Source organism: Diabrotica virgifera, chromosome 6 (assembly GCF_917563875.1).
Source record: "Diabrotica virgifera virgifera chromosome 6, PGI_DIABVI_V3a".
Taxonomy (NCBI): Eukaryota; Metazoa; Arthropoda; class Insecta; order Coleoptera; family Chrysomelidae; genus Diabrotica; species Diabrotica virgifera.
The window spans coordinates 50,243,338-50,262,798 of NC_065448.1; the positions used below are offsets into that span (position 1 = coordinate 50,243,338).

At 32.0% G+C, this 19,461-nt stretch overlaps 1 protein-coding gene across 1 annotated transcript in view; it reads left to right on the forward strand.

Moving 5' to 3' along the window:
- The window catches only part of LOC126886957 (activin receptor type-2A), a 182,129-nt gene that overhangs the window by 15,851 nt on the left and 146,817 nt on the right, over positions 1–19,461 (forward strand). The window contains exon 2 of the mRNA XM_050654145.1: positions 15,483–15,679. Coding sequence (XP_050510102.1) covers positions 15,483–15,679 — 197 coding nt within the window. The remainder of the gene's footprint in view (positions 1–15,482; positions 15,680–19,461) is intronic.

Genomic DNA, 19,461 nt, shown 5'->3' on the forward strand with positions numbered 1-19,461 from the left:
AGATGAGACTCGAACAACGAAAAATATGTTATTTTAGAAGATGCTAAATTGAGTTCCCTTGAGACAGATCGTATTGCATAGCAAGCTGAGGCGAGTTTCTTACTTAACGAATTGATATGAAGGGACCATTTGAGGTTGCTGTCTAAAAAAATACCAAGAAATTTTACAGAATCAACGGTACTGATCTGGCTGTTATTAAGAGGCAAAAGTTGAAGAGCTCCTTTATAGGATAATGCTACTGTTTTATTTACGTTAAAAGAGAGTAAATTAGAGTCAGACCAGGTCTTTATTGTCAGCAGATCCGAAGTTATAGTTTCATGAAGAGATGCAATAGTTGAGTTGCTCCAAGTGATACTGGTATCATCAGCAAAAAGAAAAATTTTCCCATTGATTTTTAAATTAGTGATGTCATTTATAAAGATAAGGAACAGTATAGGACCCAATACTGAACCTTGTGGTACTCCACATACGATGTTTTTGAGACTAGAGTCAGTATCATTTGCTCTAACTAGTTGTTTCCGATTATTCAAGTAGGATTGGAACCAATTCAAAGAAATACCTCGAATTCCATAGAAATTTAGTTTTGTAATCAAGATGTCGTGATTTACACAATCAAAAGCTTTGGCATAGTCGCAGAAAACAGTGGCGGTATAAAGATTATTGTTTAGTGCTTGGTAAACCTCATGTAGTACAGAAAACATGGCATCAGTGGTACATTTATTTGTTAAAAAGCCGAACTGATTTTGTGATAAAATGTTGTTATCAACGATAAAGGACATAAGTCGAGTTTTAATGAGTCTCTCAATAATTTTGGAGAGTACCGGTAGTAAGGCAATAGGTCTATAGTTGCAGGCATCAGATTTTTCGCCACCCTTATGAAGAGGAATAATAATGGCTGTCTTTAGGCACTCTGGAAATTTACCTTTTTCGAAGGAATCATTAATTAGTGAGAGAAGAATTTCCAACACATTTTCTGTGAGATTAGAGAAAATTTTTATAGATAGTCCATCAGTACTACAGGATGATTTGCTTTTGATACTATTGATTGTTTGGATCAGTTCAGAGTTATCGACTGGTCGTAAAAAGAATGAATTCGAGACCTGTCTTGAATTAGGAAGATAGGAAATGGGATCTTGTTGCGGCAAAATTGTTGATGTTATATTTTACTCACATTAACGACGTAGTCGTTTAGACTTTCAGGATTTGGAAGGGAAAATGATTGAGCTGTGTGAGTTTTATTTCGAAGATCGTTTATTATAGACCAAGTTTCTTTTGCAACACTTTTAGAGCTTCCCAGACGATTTTGATAATAGGCTTTTTTAGCTGACCTGACAAGTTTTAGATATGTTGTCCTGTACTTCATGATATATTCAGTGACAGCAACATTGGTAGTAAATTTCTTGATGTATAGTAGTGAACGCATATTCTTAGCTGATATGCGAATACCTTTCGTAACCCAAGGTTTCCGATGTTTTGGCTTAATAGGAATTAAAGGAAATGCCTTATTGAAGATGTGGAGAAGCTTATCTAGAAAAACACTGAAATTATAGTCCACGTCTATAGAAGGAAATTGCCACTCAGAAGTTAAGCATAAATTTTGGAATTTACGAAAATTCTGGACGGAAAAAATCCTACCTAAACGTCGGGTTAACGTGGGATACCAAAAAGTCAAAAATCGTTATATCTAAAAAAACTCGACAGAGTTATCTCGATAAACATATAAGCTAATAACATCTTTTTGAATTTTTTGTTTACCATGATCCAATGATAAGTTCGGATGTCCACCGCAAAATCCATTTTTTTTTCTAGGTGTCTTTAGATTTGCCACTAATGGCTTATTTTTCAATATTTTTTCTTGATTTTTTTGAGTATTCTTTGAATTATACTGAATACTCTTATTTAATTTAAAAATAAAATAAATTTATCATACTTTCAAAAAAAAATTCACAAAAATGTGCTTGAAATATTGATTTCAACCCCTACGGCCCCCCTTAAGGATAGCTATGACACGATTTTGATAGGCAACCCATGCTGATCGTGTTTGTCTATGTATGAAATTTAATAAAAAAAATGTTTCATCCGGCAAGCAGATGGGTACATTTCGTCCTCCTATTCGGATCTTAGATTATCTATTACTAGCTACCCATTTTAGTATTCGATGATATTTAAAAAATCATAAGGCCAATCCTGAGATCTGAGATCTCATGATAAATCCTGACGAGTGGCATCACTGTTGATACTAGGAGCAAATGACAAATATTATACATGCCCTAAGCTTAGAAATTGGGTGTTAGGCTAGGTATAATCCACAGGACAGTTAAATCAATTTGGTCAGTACTACCCAAAAAGTCAGTTTAAAAAAAATTGAAAAACTGAAAATAGTCAGTTAAAAACCACAGTCAAATTTAATCATCTTATGATAAGCTAAATCAAGCGATATGAAATGATAACAGTTAATTTAAATCCAGTTAGTCCAGTAATTTACCAAATAATCTGGAAATTGATAAGTAACTTTCTTGTTATTATTTTTAAGAGATTAAATATTAGAAGTAAATAAATACTTTCATTTTTAGAACAATTTTTAATCAAATATGTACTTAGAAAATACAGAAATGCATTTTTTGGTGAACAATACTTAAATTATTATAAATTAAGGTTGTAAAAGAAATACTAAATAAATAATGTTTAAAGTTTTTTTGCTTTTTCTTTGATACATCTTCTTTGTCCTCAAGCAGTATTTTTTACTATACTCAAATAATTCAATATACCAAGGAACTGATATTGTTGATTTGTCTTTAGATGCCCTTTATCTCGTCTATCTTTATTTTGCATCCATTGAAATATAGCTGGGTGGGGGTTGTATGACTCCAAATGAGGTACTTACATTAAAATACATATACATGTATACATTTTCTGGTTTCACGGAAAAAGAATTTCTATCACTAGATTTTAAAATATTACAACTGATTAGTATTCAATATCTGCACTATGTGGTTCTATATCTGTTATTAGTGCAAATATTCTAACCAATGTTGGATAATTATTAGCAGAGATAAGAATTTAATAATATATGAAATTTCTTCTTCTTAAAGTTCCATCTCCTAGCGGAGGTTGGATATCATAATGGCTATGGTCACTTTGTTGGCTGCTGCTCTGAACAGTTGTAATGAACTACAGTTAAACCATTCTGTAAGGTTCCTCAGCCAGGAGATGCGTCTTCTTCCTATGCTTCTTTTTCCTTGGATCCTTCCTTCCATTCCGTATAGTAATATAGAAAATATGTAGCATCTTAGAGCCCTCAATCTGAGATGCAACTGAAGGTCTTTGTTTGTAAGCAGTGTCTTCATTTTTATAAATGCTTGCCTTGCAGTTTCAATTCGGACTTTAATTTCTTTGCTTTGGTCATTTTTGTCATCAACCCAGGTTCCCAGATATTTGTATGTCTTTACTTTACTTTATATGAAATTGATAAACCTTTTTTCACCATTAAAGATTATATTTCTGCCTAGTTTGCCAAAACTTTTGTATCTTAAACAATGTAAATTATTAAATTTTTCTCCATTGTGTTTCTATATAAAAAACAAATGTTCTTGACAGAATTTTTTACATATCTTAACCCATTCGCAGACACGACTGCACATGCAGACAGTGATTTCCTTTTGTAAGTGCATATGCAGTCCGCGATGGGTTACAATACAAAAAATTCACTGATTAAAAAATAAATGTGCATTTTTATGTTATATCCCATTTCTTTTTTAACTAAATTTTAATAAATCAAATTTGATAATTTTAACCATCAACATTGACATTCACTTCTCTCCAAATGCAGATTTGAGAGCAGATGTGTAACCAGGATGATCCTAAGGGAGGGGGTTACATCTACTTGAAGGTCTCTGGGGGTTATGGAATAATAATGGTGTTAAGCGTGTAGAGCACAAAGTACATACATCCAAAAGGGGGGGGGTTATAACCCCCAAAACCACCCCCTGGTTACGCCTATGGATTTGAGATCGGTAATGATACATGTATCGCAAGATCATGGATGACTCAAATCAGTGCTGTTTTTGTAACAATATAGGTTCCGGTACGCAATGTTCCGGGGGGTCTAGGGTGTGTTCATATAGGGGGTCCACCCCCGGGAAAACTTTTTAAATTTAGCCTCAATAAGGGGGCGTTTTAAAGCTGTTTGGAATCACGGCAAAAATTAATTAATATGTCTATAATTTTGTTGTTTTTTTATCTTTTTCCCAAAAGGTCCCGGTACGGCGTACCGGCGCGTACCGTCACAAAAACAGCACTGACTCAAATTATCTAATTTGCACTTTGAGTTCCATAAACATTGATACAATTTCATTACAAAGGTATCATACTCCGGTCAACTTACGCATCCGAAGCTACAAAAATTACCATCAAGCTGAAAATTGGCAGGATTGTTCAAAATACCATCATAAATGAAATCTAAAAAGTCCTCATAAATCCGACCCGTGCTAAAAATTTTACGCGGGGTCAAAGGTCACCAAATATGGTTTTTAGCGATTTTCAGCGAAACGGTAAGTTTTATCGTAAAATTAGGTCTAACAAAAAATGTAGATTAGATAATTATCTATAAAAAATGCCATATTACTTTTTTTCCTGAGAGCCACCGTTTTTGAGATATAACGATTCAAAAATTGGTAATCGTCATAATATGCGCACACGTTTCCACACCACCTTTGAGGTAGTGTACTTAGCACGTTATTTTAACGTGGCTTCCCCAGTAGGCCTATTCCACGGATCTGTTATGATTCTGTTTAATTTAAAGCTATTTAATAATTGATATTGGCAAGGGTTAAAATGATAACAGTTATATAAAGCGGTATAAATTAAAAAAAGGGAAATTTATCAAACTGGTTCATAATTTTCTAATACTTCTGCTTCCCTTGTTCTTTTTCTCATTGTTCTTCTTCCTCTTCTTCATCTTCTTGTTCTTCTTCTTCTTGTTCATCTTCTTGTTCATACTGGGTGCAAGTAAATTGTCCCAATAATGACACATCGCATGGCTCCTCGATAGAATCAAATGAATCCTCAATTGTTGGTGATTCAACATTGGAGCACGACCGGTTTTGACAATTAGTGCATGCTACCGAACAAAACAGTCCAAACTTTTTTGCAACCACATTTTTACAGTTGCAAAAAATTGTGTTCAGGAGTTTTTCCGGCGCAGGGGGGAGTAAAGTTTGAATTGGTTCTAATGAACTGTCGACTAATTTCCATCCCCAGTCTTTTGGATCTAGCTGATAACCAAGCCACACTTGAACTTGGTAAAATACCCGAAAAAGATGTTGATGAGCAGCCGCTGAGGTTGGAGGAAGACAAGATAACTGCACTTGTTTTTTGTTTCGAGTACTTTTAAAAAAACATGCATATCGAAACTTATCTAAGCACGTAGTTTTCTTAGGCGCTCCATACATAGAGAGAAGAAAGCTAATTCCGTTGGAAATAACTTCTTGTGTAGTTGAATTAGTTTTTTCAGCACATTCAAGTAAATCTTGTTTTTCAAACATTTTAAAAACAGTCGTTTTACCTCTCCTGAAAATGCAGATATCGTATCACAGCCAGTTATTGCGTGTAAAAATAGTATATGATTTTGACATTTTGCAAAAGTAGATAAACTTTTCGATGAATATATTTTATTTCCGATTGGTGTTGAGCTTTTCCAGGTTTTAAAAAAAAGATAGTTTTTTCGATTGGAGTTCTACCAGTGAGTAATACGAGCAAGTCTACATGTTCACCTACAACAATAGTTGTATTTGTTAAATTGAATTGCTCTATGGCTGTTTCAATTATCATTACGTCAGCATCATTATTAGCTTGTTTTACCGATATATTTTCAGCATTAAACTTATCTTTCAGCATTGAAATGAACCGAGATTTTCTTGTGAGTATTTGCAAGAAATTTCTGTTGAGTGGTAGATACTGTCATAGATTGATCAAATAAAATATTAGAAGATGAATCAGCTCTTTCAGTACTTGCATTGATTAATGTTTTTATACCACGTTCAACGGTAACAATTTAACCTTCAGTCAAAATTTTAGCGCAAATAAAACAATATTCTGACATTTTTGTTATAACAATGAAAATAACACGAAATAGGTTAAAAAATATAGGTTTAACACTTATTTTCACTCCGGAGTAGTACTCAAGACTAATTAATACCTCGAGGGTGTCATCTACCTGAAGGATTTCGCCACCCAGGAAGATTACGGTGTAATTTGCATAAGTATTTATTAGTAGTTAGCAATAAACATTTTGCCTAGAAAGTTGTCTTTCATTATTATGTTCAAACCCTTCTGAGAAAAGAATAGGTAGGGTGATTAGATTAGCCGACGAACGTGTTTATTCCGACAAAACCCATCTTTACAATAAATTGAACTAAGGCGCATAAATAAACATAATTATTATAAGTTAATACTTTGTCATATCAATTTACTATTTTTGTTGGGATTAAGCCGCAAAATTCAAATAATTCTTATTATTTTCGCGTTACATTCACTTTGTATTTTTTTGTTGGCACTGTAATATAATACAGCTTATACATTGCATCCCTCGGTAGACCGCGCAAGCTGTATAGTAGAAACATCATATTTATAATCTTATATTATTATGTGTAATATAAGTTAAGTTGACCGATAGAATATTATGTTTACTTGTATTACAGCTTCAGTGCAGTGATGTATATACCTGGTGTACTAATACATACATATATTATGACGATTAGAAGTATTTCAACTCTTTGAATCGTTGTATCTCAAAAGCAGTGGCTCTTAGGAAAAAAACTATTAAGATATTTTTTATAGATAATTATCTAACCTACATTTTTTGTTAGAGCTAATTTTACGATAAAACTTACCGTTTCGCTGAAAATCGCTAAAAACCATATTTTTTGACCTTTGACCCCGCGTAAATTTTTTACCACGGGTCGGATTTATGAGGACTTTTTAGATTTCATTTATGATGGTATTTTGAACAGTCCTGCCAATTTTCAGCTTGATGGTAATTATTGTAGTCTCACTCCTATTTTTGAGTCTAAGTAGACCGGTCTATCACTACAGTGATACAAACGACGATACCTTCTGATACTGATACAGCGATACTGAGACAGCCAAATACACTATGAGATTTGTATCGCGATACTGATACTTGCAACATGTATCGATACTGATTTCAACGTGAATGGGACCCTTTAGTGACTGATTTTTTACATTTCTGTAGTATACACTTTAATTAAAGGGCATAAGTACAAATTTAATGTTTTTAGTAAAATTAAATCAAAATTTCACAATATTCTGTGAAATTATTGTAGTTTGTATAAAATTAATCAGGCTATTGATGACAATTTAGTATTAGTACTATTATTTGATAAAAATACATTACAATAAAAAATATATATTTTTTTTCTAGCCAGATATATGTATATGGTACTTATTTATGACCTTTTGACAAATAAGTTCTTAGTAATGATTAAGTGAATTATTTATTGAATTTAAACGCATTTGTGACATTCTCTTATAAAGGAATAAATCCACTTATATTTCATTGCAATAATTAATTAAAATCAATCAAAAGGGAATCAGTCTACTTATACCTAATGAAAAATACCCACTGTTAACTAAAGTGTGTTGACCATGTTTGATAGTATCTAAACATACCTAATAGGTTTTTTTTATTTATTTATTTATTGCTAATTTACAATCTACTTCAATACAGTAATAAGTAAATATGATGTATAGTCTTGGCTTGTGGCAGGTGTCGTTCATTGACGACTCTCTGGAATATACCTAGCAGCTAGGTCTTCTGGCCAAAGTGTTTTTCTGGCGTCTATCAACCAGTGGGGGGTTGAATAGTTCGTCTATGAGATGGTTTGGATGGTCTGCGCTGCGATGCATGTATCTTCTGGAGTGTCAGCAATCACATATTGATCAAGGGGATGTTGAGGTCTGCATGAAGGGTTTGGTTTGACAGGTACCATGGGGCTTTAGCTAACATACGAATAGTTTTTGACTGGAATGTCTGTAGTATTTTGGTGTTGGATGGTTTGCATACCTAATAGGTATGCTCAATTTATTAATTACCAAGAAACAAATCATTAGGAAATTAATAGATACCTAAATTCATTCCAGGATTGACCAAGCAAGATCAGAAACTAGACAATTACACGGACTGTTATAGGTTAATAAAATAAAAGAAGATAAAAACACATAATATAAAACAATAGTAGAAAAGATTGGGTTGTATGTGTATGGCACCGAACTCTGGAAAATAAAGCAAAGAAACAAATAAAAAATTAAGGCCAAGGAAATGAACTATTGGCGATGACTTTGCCAGCTCACTAGATTTGATAGAGTGAGGAACGAAGATATTTTGAGAGAAATGGAAATTGATCTAGACACAACTGAAACCAAGAGATTAAACTGGCATGGACACCTGCAGAGAATGCCTGTAAATAAGTATATGACCAAAGATGATAGAAAAGTCGACTCAGCCAATTAGAAAAAAAAGAAAATAAAAGAAAAAGAAAGATGGTCCTGCAGAGAAGATATCAAAGATGCAATGACCGCCAGATATTTAAAAGCTAAAGATTGCTTCGACATAAAAGGCTGGAAATTAGGATGAGAGAAACGGCAAGAAAGACTCACGTATTAAGAGGATCGGTACGTATTTTCGGCTGCAATGCTATTCAAATGGGGATTCATTTTTTTCGAATCCTGAGAAAACTAATAAGTATTTTTGAAAAATTTAAACGCAGAATGAAAGATCACGTTATTAGCGAGGGCCGAAAGTCCCTGAGAACTTCTATAATGTTTATTTTAATAAGTTACAGGGGTGAAAAACTAAGAGAAAATTGAGTGTGATTTTTAATTTCAAATATATCATTCAAAATAAACTTTTTATTTATTCTAAGGGACTTTCGGCCCTCGGTAATAATTTAGTCTTTCATTCTTCGTTTAAATTTTTCAAAAATATTTATTGGTTTTTTCAGGATTCGAAAAAAATAAACACAATGCCGTGGTAATATTTTCCAAATCTATCTTTGTCTTACAACGCACTCAGCCGAATATAATATTGTCAGCATATATTGTCAGTCAGACACTGACAATCAGTGACAATTTTAAATATTTGACATTGCATCGGGAATATGTTGAGTTATTGATTAAATATTATTGAAATACATATAGTGTATTTGACAATGAACTGTCAACACCCATGGAATGGGCAAGAAGTGAATTTAGTGACGCCAGGATGAGATAGCGCTAGTCAGGGAAGGAGGGAAGATAATGGCCATCTTTCGTAAACAAAAAATTTATAGTGCTAGTCAGCGTTGCCAGCTTGGGGTATCTTTCCATAATTTTGGAGTAATTTGAAAGCGTCTAGAGGAATTTTTCTAAGCAGAAATGGTTGGGGAGGGACAATTATGAGATATTTTAAGGGGTCATGGTAAATTAAATTTGCGTATATACGTAGAACTGTATAATTATACTCTCATATAATCGAAGACGATAGGACCTATGAATTATTTCCAGGGCCTTCTGTTGATAAGTAGTATAATTTTGGTTTACTGTTCTCTACATTTGACTACTAATTTATTAAAATGCGGCAAAAATTTTAATTTAAGGGGTTTGAGCTTCAATTTGAGGGAATTTCAGTTTCTAAGTGGGGGATTTATAAAATCACATCTGGCAACTCTGGTCATTATGATAATATCCAACCAATGAAGAAGTCAAATTTTCCCTGACAAGCTCTGTCTCTCTCTAGGACCTCTCACTTGTATGTTGGCCGCAATCTCGCTTCACTGTTTGAATGGGATGGGGCCATTCCATCCGTGTTGACAGTTCATTGGTATTTGATAAATAATTGATTTAAAATGTGAACTTAATAAAAAGTTATTTATTGTGTATTATTTGTGGAAGATCCAAGCAGAGAATACATCAGGATAATATATTCTGTGATCCAAGTATTTTGTTGTTAAATATGTTCAAAATTGTAAGCGTTCCATAACAATATATTATTAAAAAATCACTTTAACACTTTTCTCCTTTTCTCGATTGAGTATTAGTCTTTGTTGTACAAATAAATTATTACAATCACTGAATACATAGTTAGTGAAAAAATTATCACATTTATTATTAAATGAATTAATAATTTGCAATTATAAAAATAACAGTTATCCAAGAACATTCAAAAGCCATCTCTTTAAATTAATGATGACATTTTCAAGTAGAATGACATTCTAGTAATGTTTACATATCCATACCAGTGTGAATTTTACTACACGTAATTTGCCGTGTAAAGACAGAAAAAGTAGGAATACACGTAAAATATTTGCGAATTATGTACCCATAGTCTTAAATATAAATAATTTATAACGGGTGTCCGTATTTCTAAGTGACATTAGAGATATCCTGTTGTATCCCAATGTAATGGTTTCTGTCCATCCTTATGTCGTTGACTATTTGCTTGGTTCATCATCCTTTGAGTTCGATTTGTCAGTCTGATGACAATAGAGTTCCTTTCACTTACCAGCTTTTCCAGCCGAAGCCTGGTGTAGAAACGTCACAAGAAATATTTCTAGGCTACAACCTATAAATCCCGAAAACGGTGAACTCTATTATAAAATTATAAAACACTGACTGCAAAATAAATCAATAAATGTCTTTTATTTTTAAGGCATATTTTTGATAGTTTTTTTAATGTATCCTTTTTAGTACAATTTATCTAGGTCAATTTCTAATGATTGTTTACTTGCGATACTTACGAATTGTTTATGTTGGGCCTTGTTGTTTTTCAGCAACCAATTTAACTTTTTAATCTTTCACTAGACTAAATTGGAGCTTCTTTTGGAGTACACAAATAAATAGAGATGCAAATAGCTATAGATACAGAGATAAAAAACGAATTATTAACAAATATTGTTTAGATCACTGATCTTGTTGGAATGAAATTTTAGTCAAATAAAAAATTTAAGAAAACTTTGACTTAAATTAAAACAACATCTACCTGTAACATTACTTAGTATCATATAAATACTGTCTCTTTAAATTTTACTTAAAATTTTATTAAGAAATTCGAAATACACTACTCCAAGAAATTAACGCACCACTTTAAAAATAGGTCATTTTTGATGTCTCGAATTTTCTAAACCTGTTGTCTGATTTAAGTGCCTTAAGTGATTTTTTACTGTAATTTTTTCTCAAAGTTAACCACAACCTGTGGAATATTCTAGCATTTATAAAATACTGAAATTAAAACTCAACTATAGCCTCAGGTTTTCTTAACATTCTGTTTTTGATTCATTCGCTTATGTTGGATAATAAAAAAGTTAGGTACTTTATCAACTAGCCATGTTCTTCAACAATACAGGGTGTTTCTTAAATAAGTGCAACAAACTTTAACGGGTAATTGCATGACAAAATAATGACAGTTTGCTTTATAAATATATGTCCGCTAATGCTTCGTTTCCGAGATACGGGATGTTGAAATTTTTCTTACAAACTGACGATTTATTTATTGCTCTAAAACCGGTTGAGATATGCAAATGAAATTTGGTATGTTTTAAGAGGTAGTTATTGCGCATTTTTTGACGTACAATTAAGAATTTTATATTCTCCATTGGCGCGCATACGGGACATATTACCCGTATGCACGCCAATAGTGAATATAAAATTCTTAATTTTGTGTTAAAAATGCGCAGTAACTACCACCGCAATAATTAAAACCCACCAAATTTGATTTGCATATCTCAACCGGTTTTAGAGCAATAAATAAATCGTCAGTTTGTAAGAAAAATTTCAACACCCCGTATCTCGGAAACGAAGCGTTTGCAGACATACGTTTATGAAGCAAACTGTCATTTCTTTTTCACGCAGAATTACCCTTTCATGTTTGTCTCACTGTATTGATGAAAAACATTTTTTTCGAATCCTAAGCCAAGCCGCACACCAAAGAAACATGAAACGAAATACATGAAACATGAAACGAAAAACATGTCTCATGAAAAGAAAACACTGCTAAACAAATCTCGAAGTCCGCCTACCAATGAAACGAGTGTGATTCATGCTCATGACACATTTTTATTTTCGGAGCGGACATATATTTGTTTAGCAGTGGTTTATTCCCATGAAACGTAATTTACGTTTCATGTTTCTTTGATGTGCGGCCTGCCTAAGAAAACTAATAAGTATTTTTGAAAAATTTAAACCCAGAATCAAATATTTCATTATTACCGAGGGTCGAAAGTCCCTGAAAACTTCTATAATGTTTATTTTTTAGTAAGTTACAGCGGTGAAAAACCAAGAGAAAATTTAGTATGATTTTTAATTTCAAATATCTCATTCAAAAGAAACTTTTTATTTATTCTAAAGTCTGTGTTAGACTATAACATAAAATGATATAAGAAAATGGTATAACAAAAACTTATATGAATACATTGTCACATTTTGGTATCAAAATATGTTATGTGATTCTGCGCATTACATCCTAAAAAGTACTTTGTTATATTTTTGTGATGGTACATGTACTGTTAACCTCAATTTTCTTCTTCTTATTTTCTTTTAAGAATATTTTAACCTCATTTTCTCAACATTTAACTAGTTAGTTTTACCTTTGATATTTTATATTACAAAGATATATTTTATATGATGGATAAGAAAACTCTATTATTATCAGCTGCTTCCATTGCAACATTTCTTAAAAGAAAAGTTAACCTTAAAAGAACCAATGTGACAGTATAACGAAAATAACCTAACTGCGCATGCCTGTGTACTAAAAATTGTTATCAAATAGGACATGTTCTAATTTGTATAACATTTTCTGTTAACAGATTTTGTTTCCTGTTTTACATTGTGACAAAATTTAGTATACCATTTTCTTATATCATTTTATGTTATAGACACACTTTAACAGACTTGGGACTTTCGGCCCTCGGTAATAATTTAGTCTTTCATTCTGCGTTTAAATTTTTCCAAAAACATTTATTAGTTTTTTCAGGATTCGAAAAAAAATGAACACCATTTCCGTGGTAATATTTTCCAAATCGAACATTCGCTATCTTTGTCCTCAGTTGCACATAGTCGAACAGAATGTGCTGACAAGACAATGACAATTTTAGATATTTGACACGGCTTCAGAAATATTTTGAGTTTATTAAATAATTTTGATAGTGTATTTGATAAATAATTGATTTAAGACGTGAAATTAATAAAAGGTATTTATTGTTTATTAATTATGGAAGATCCCAAGCAGAGAATACACGAGGATATACAGTGATGAGCGCGCTAATAACCGGCAAAATAGCGCAAAATATAGAAAACATAATACATTGCGAACCAAAAAAGGGATGAAACTAGTGGAGATGGAAATGATCGTTATAAACATATAAATTAACATTACATTACATTCCCGTTTCCCACCTTTAGACGTATCAGAGGAGTATGACAACTGTCTCTGTGACAGTAGAATTTTATAAAATACTCCTGTCCAGACGTCTAAAGGTGGGAAATTATGTAATGTAATGTTAATTTATACGTCTATAACGATCATTTCCACCTCCACTAGTTTCATCTCTTTTTGTTTCGTAATGCTTTATGTTTTCCATCTTTTGCGCTATTTTGCCGGTTATTAGCGAGCTAATCACTGTATTCTGTGATCCAAGTATGTATTTTGTTGTTAAAGCTGTTCAACATTTAATCTAAGCGTTCCATTCCATAGTAACAATATATTATTAAAAAAATCACTTTTCCTCTTTTCTCAATTAAGTATTAGTACTGATTGCATAGTATGTATATAAATTAATAAAATCATTGAGTACATAGTGAAAAAAAAATAGCATATTAATTAACTGAATTAATAATTTAGCGATTATACAAGTAACAGTTATCCAAGAACATTCAAAAGTCATCTATAAGGTAATGGCGACAATGTCATTGTCAAGTAATGTTTATATACATATATCCATACCAGTGAGAATTTTACTATACGTAGTTTGCCGTGTAAAGAAAGAAAAAGTAGGGATAGACGTAAAATATTTGCGCCTGCGCTCTTAATGAAAGAGCTAAAATCAAATTCGCAGTAGTGGATCTTTATAGAATTTACTGGTGGACAATGAGGGCCCCCTATACGCACTAGGAATGGCTGATTAGAGGTAAAACATAAATAAAAATATTCGGTAACACTACAGTAAAAATACTTAACATGCTTTTCTCGAAATTACATTTTTCAAAACTGGGAGACGTTTTATCTCTTACTAAATTTTGTTTGATACTTTAGATATACGACTACTAAGTAAATCCCCAAAAAGTTAAAAAAAAACCCATCTTTTTAGTACAGGAGTAATTTCACCTCCAAAACAGACGTTTTTAGAACTATTAATAAAATCGCGTATAAAGGCCATACAACTATGAAAAATTAACTTTTTATCTTTATTAGTTTTAAGTCTCATAAATTGAATCCCGTTGGAATTAAAAAATTGTTATTAAATGTGTAATGTTAAATGTTTGTGTAAAAATTAAAGGGCGCCCGAAGTCCCATTTAACGACAATGTTAACTTTATGTCACATAGCTCTGTTACCAAAGCACTTAGAGACCTAATTTTTTTTTATTTTAAAACTAGATGTATTTTTTAGTGCCGCGTAGATTTTTGAGTGAATAAAACATTTATTTTAAAATTTTTAAAATACTGTTACAAAAAAACCCAAAAAAGTTTAGATTTTATTTTTTATCTTACTTGTTTTTGTACATTTTTCAATAAAACTTTACGTGGAACTTGATATTGTCTATCTAAACTACTGTAAAAATTTGGACCTTCTATCATCTAAGGACCCAGAGATATTTGACATCAAAAGTTAAAAAACCTAGTATTCGGGAAATCGTAAAAACATAAAACACTCTAGTAGGCTTTAAACAAAGCTACCGGTACCAGTGGCGTAACCAGGAAGGGTTTTGGGGGTTTTAACCCCCATTGGGTTGTACTTTGAGCTTAATCCGTACCCCCAGAGACCCTCCAGTAGTTGTAACCTCGTCCCCCTTAGTTGACCGGTACACGGTAAGTTGAATGCGGATATTCAAAAAACAAATAATTTTGTAACCATGGATATTTTCTACTATAATGTGTTATATATCGTTGGAAAGAGAAGATTTCAGATTAAAAAATTCAATTTTTGGACTTTGGCTGCCCTTAAGGCAAAAAAGTGTCTCCCAAATTAAACTTCATCTTTTAGAAGTCGGCAATGGTGAACAACAACTAAAAGTTCCAAAATGTATACCTCGAAAATACCTCGAAACCTTAACAATGTATAAAAAATTATAGCCATAAATAAATATAATAGTTTTTTCTTTAAAAATTGCCTTTTTTTCCAATTTCGAAAGTAAAATCCCCTTGTAATTATTTGTTGTTTTAGAAATTAAAATTTATTAAAATAAAAAATTTAAAAACATTTTATTGTTTTAGAATTGTTCTTGGTAAATGCTGCTGTTGTACCAAATTCCTCGTCTGCCTTACATTGTGAGTATTACAATAATACTTTCAAAGACAAGCCTGCAGATGCTGCTGTAACTGAAGAAATATGCCCTGTAGATGACCAGAAACATAATTGTTATGTTTTGTGGTCCATTTCAGAAAATGGAACAGTTAATGTTTCTTTAAAGGTACAGTATTTATTCATATGGCTTTAGTATTTATATTCATTAGCTTTAATTTCAGTTGACTTTCGATAATGTGAAACTCAATGAATCAGAGACAAATTTTAAATTACAAGAGCTTAAATAGCCACGAGGGAGGGAGGAAAAAATTCAAATACAAAAGAATTTGATTAACATTCGTGATTTAGTATATGAAGCATTTGTACAGTTTATTATATATAAGAATGTTTATTTTGTATAAGAATGTTTTGTATAAGGTGTAAAAGAATGTTTATTCTGAAAAGAAGTTCGTACTTTTTATTTGAACAGCTACTTTCATCTATCAGTTGTTACGTTCTATAAAACGTAACAGCTTCTTTATGTTACATTTCCCTAATTTTCTATCAATTATTCTCTTTTTCTATTTTTAAATAATTTAATACATATAATAATCCTTTATTTTTGTTAATTGTTTTGTCTTTATCCTAAAAACCAAAATAATTTTCGCTCAACTTTTTATTTTATTTTTGGTCTGCTAACTTTTCGATACCGCTGGTATAGTCGATTCGCTAATCTGAGACACAACTGTCTACACTACAATCACAACAAAAATGCACTATATAGGGTGAGGCAGATAAAGGGCCTATTAGAAATATCTCGAGAACTAAAGGTAAGAGAATCATGAAAATTGGAATACAGGGGTTTTGAGGTATGAACTATTTAATGAAAATATTTTGGTCTCTTCGCTACTTCCGGTTATACCGGAAGTTGATTGTAACTTCGTTTTTTTTTAATGGGACACCCTGTATATTTTTACATTTTTGGATTTTGCTCGATGCCTTCTTTCTTAAAATATGAGGTTTTGTAATATTATACAGAGCAGTTTAAAAGATAATTAAGGTTTTTTATAAATTTTGTAGCAAACTTCACACCCTGTAGAATTGTACTGATTTGATGTGAACAACTCCATTTATGTTCAAGTGATTTTTAATATAGTCTGTTGTTATTAAAAATTATTAATATAGCGAAATGTTTAATTTTAGTATACAGGATGGGTCGAAACTCGGAATGATCATTTTCTGAGTTTTCTTAAATAGAACACCCTGTCTTTTAGTAGTGTAATGAAATGATATTTTATAGTACTTTTTTATTTCTTAAGCATTCCCTATACCTAACTGCTTTAATTTGTAAGTTATTCGTAGTTCTTTAAGCCAAACATTAATTGTAACAAAAATTACGTGAAATTTTGTTAGGCTTGCCGTGAAAATATTCAATCATAAATACTTTTTTGAAAATAAATACATGTTAATCTAGAATGATCCTTAAATCATTAAAAACAAACCATAGACACTTAGATTACGAGAACGTTCATACTAATATGCAGATTCTCAGTGGCACTAACATTTAATTTATTTTAATCATTTACAGTAGTTTTTGTTCGATCAGATTTCTCGTAATCTAAATGTCCAGTTCGTTGAAACCACTCTAGTAAATTTTGAAAAGTTTCTCTTTTTGGTTGTCATCTATCATGGAATTGCTGATGATAAATTCTTATTGCTAGTAGCACATTTTTATCTGTTCTACTATCTTAGAACAAAAAAACATCTGAATCAGTTCCTCATTAGAAAAATTCATATTAGTAATGGTAGCAAAGCAACTGGAACTTCAAAAATAGTAGAATGTTTAAGCAAAGCTTATTTCAGTTTAAGCATAAGTATTTAGTGTCAAAGTCATAGCCAACTAGATATAATATTGTATGTATTTATTAATATTCAACACACCAACAATCTTAAATACGTAGGTACTTTGATATATCAACCAGTATTAATAAATTAAGGGTCAGTCGAGATTAATATGTGTTTATTTTCGAAAAATTATTTATGATTAAATATTTTCACGGCAAACTTAATAAAATTTCACGTAATTTTTGTTGCAATTAATGTTTGGCGTAAAGAACTACGAATAACTTACAAATTAAAGCAGTTAGGTATAGGGAATGCTTAAGAAATAGAAAAGTGCTATAAAATATCATTTCATTACAATACAAAAATACAGGGTGTTCCATTTAAGAAAACTCAGAAAATACTCATTCGGAGTTTCAACCAACCCTGTATACTAAAATTAAACATTTCGCTATATTATTAGTTTTTAATAATAATAGACTATATTAAAAATCACTTGAACATAAATGGAGTTTTTCATATCAAATCAGTACAATTCTACAGGGTGTGAAGTTTGCTACAAAATTTATAAAAAACCTTAATTATCTTTTAAACTACCCTGTATAATAATATAAAACCTCATATTTTAAGGAAGAAGACATCGAGCAGAATCTAAAAATGTAAAAATATACAGGGTGTCCCGTTTAAAAAATCGAAGTTATAATCAACTTCCGGTATAACCGGAAGTAACAAAGAGACCAAAATATTTTCATTAAATAGTTCATACCTCAAAACCCCTGTATTCCAATTTTCATGATTCTCTTACCTTTAGTTCTCGAGATATTTCTAATAGGCCTCACCCTGTATAGAAATAAACAAACCAAGACACGTTGAATGTTCGAGGAGCACTCCCGAATCATGATTTGGGAGTGCTCCTCGGGCTTGTTTATTTCTAGTGCATCTTTATTGTGATTGTAGTGTAGACAGTTGTGTCTCAGATTAGCAAATCGACCATATCTCGATATTTCAATATCCATAATTTATATAGTGTTCTTGAACTCCTAAGTGGAGCATAGAGTAAGACTTTCATTGACCTCTTATCTCGTCCATGATGTATCTTCTCCAGGTTTGCGCTGGGCGACCTCTTTTTCTTTTTTCCTTGGGGATTCCACTCTAGGGCAGTATTTGCAATTTTGGAATTATCTTTCTGGACTTTATTTCATTTTCTACCCTCTTTTGTTGGCTCAGGTGTAGTAGATCTTCGTTTCTGATGATGTTTGGCCAGACAATACGAACAATTTATTCTTCGTAGACATTTGTTAACAAAGACCTGCAGTTTGTCTGTAAGGATTTTTGTCACTTTCCTGGTTTCACATCCGTAGAGTAGAACAGACATGACGTTTTACTGGAATATTTGGATCTTTGTCCTTGTAGTATACTCGCCATACCTCCAAACAGGGTTGAGCATGCTGAATGCTTGTGGAGCTTATCCTCATACGAATATCGCCTTCTGTACCTCCGCTTTCTGTTATGACACTTCCAAGATACGTAAAGTTTTCCACATTTTCAATCTGCGTGTTGTCGATAGTAAATAGCGTGTTGTTCCTTGCATTTATTCTCATGGATTTGGTTTTACTAATATTGATTTTCAAATCTATTTTATTGGCTTCAGTGGAAAGTGTTTCCAATTGGTCAGCCACATCTTGGAACCTTTGCCCTAATAGGCAGATATCCTCGGCGTATTCTAGATCGCTTGGGCATGTGGTCTATAGATATGTCAAATATCATATAAACATAGTCTATAGATATGTCAAAAACAAACGGAGAAAGCACGCATCCCTCTCTGACTCCAGTAAGTACGTCAAATTCGTCACTGTTGATCCCATTGTGTGCCACGCTGCATTTCGCCTCAGTGTACAGTGACTTTATAATGGAAATTATTTTATTTTGTGCTCCCCATAATCCGAAGAGTGTGGGGGAAAACCGCATTCCAGCAGGCTGGAAAAAAGTAAGATTATTAAGCTTCCAAAAAAGGACAATCTCACACTGTGCAAAAATTGGAGAGGAATAACCTTGCTTACCTCCATAAAAAATTTTCACGACCATCATACTTAAAAGATTAACGAACAAAGTTGAATTTCGAGCTAA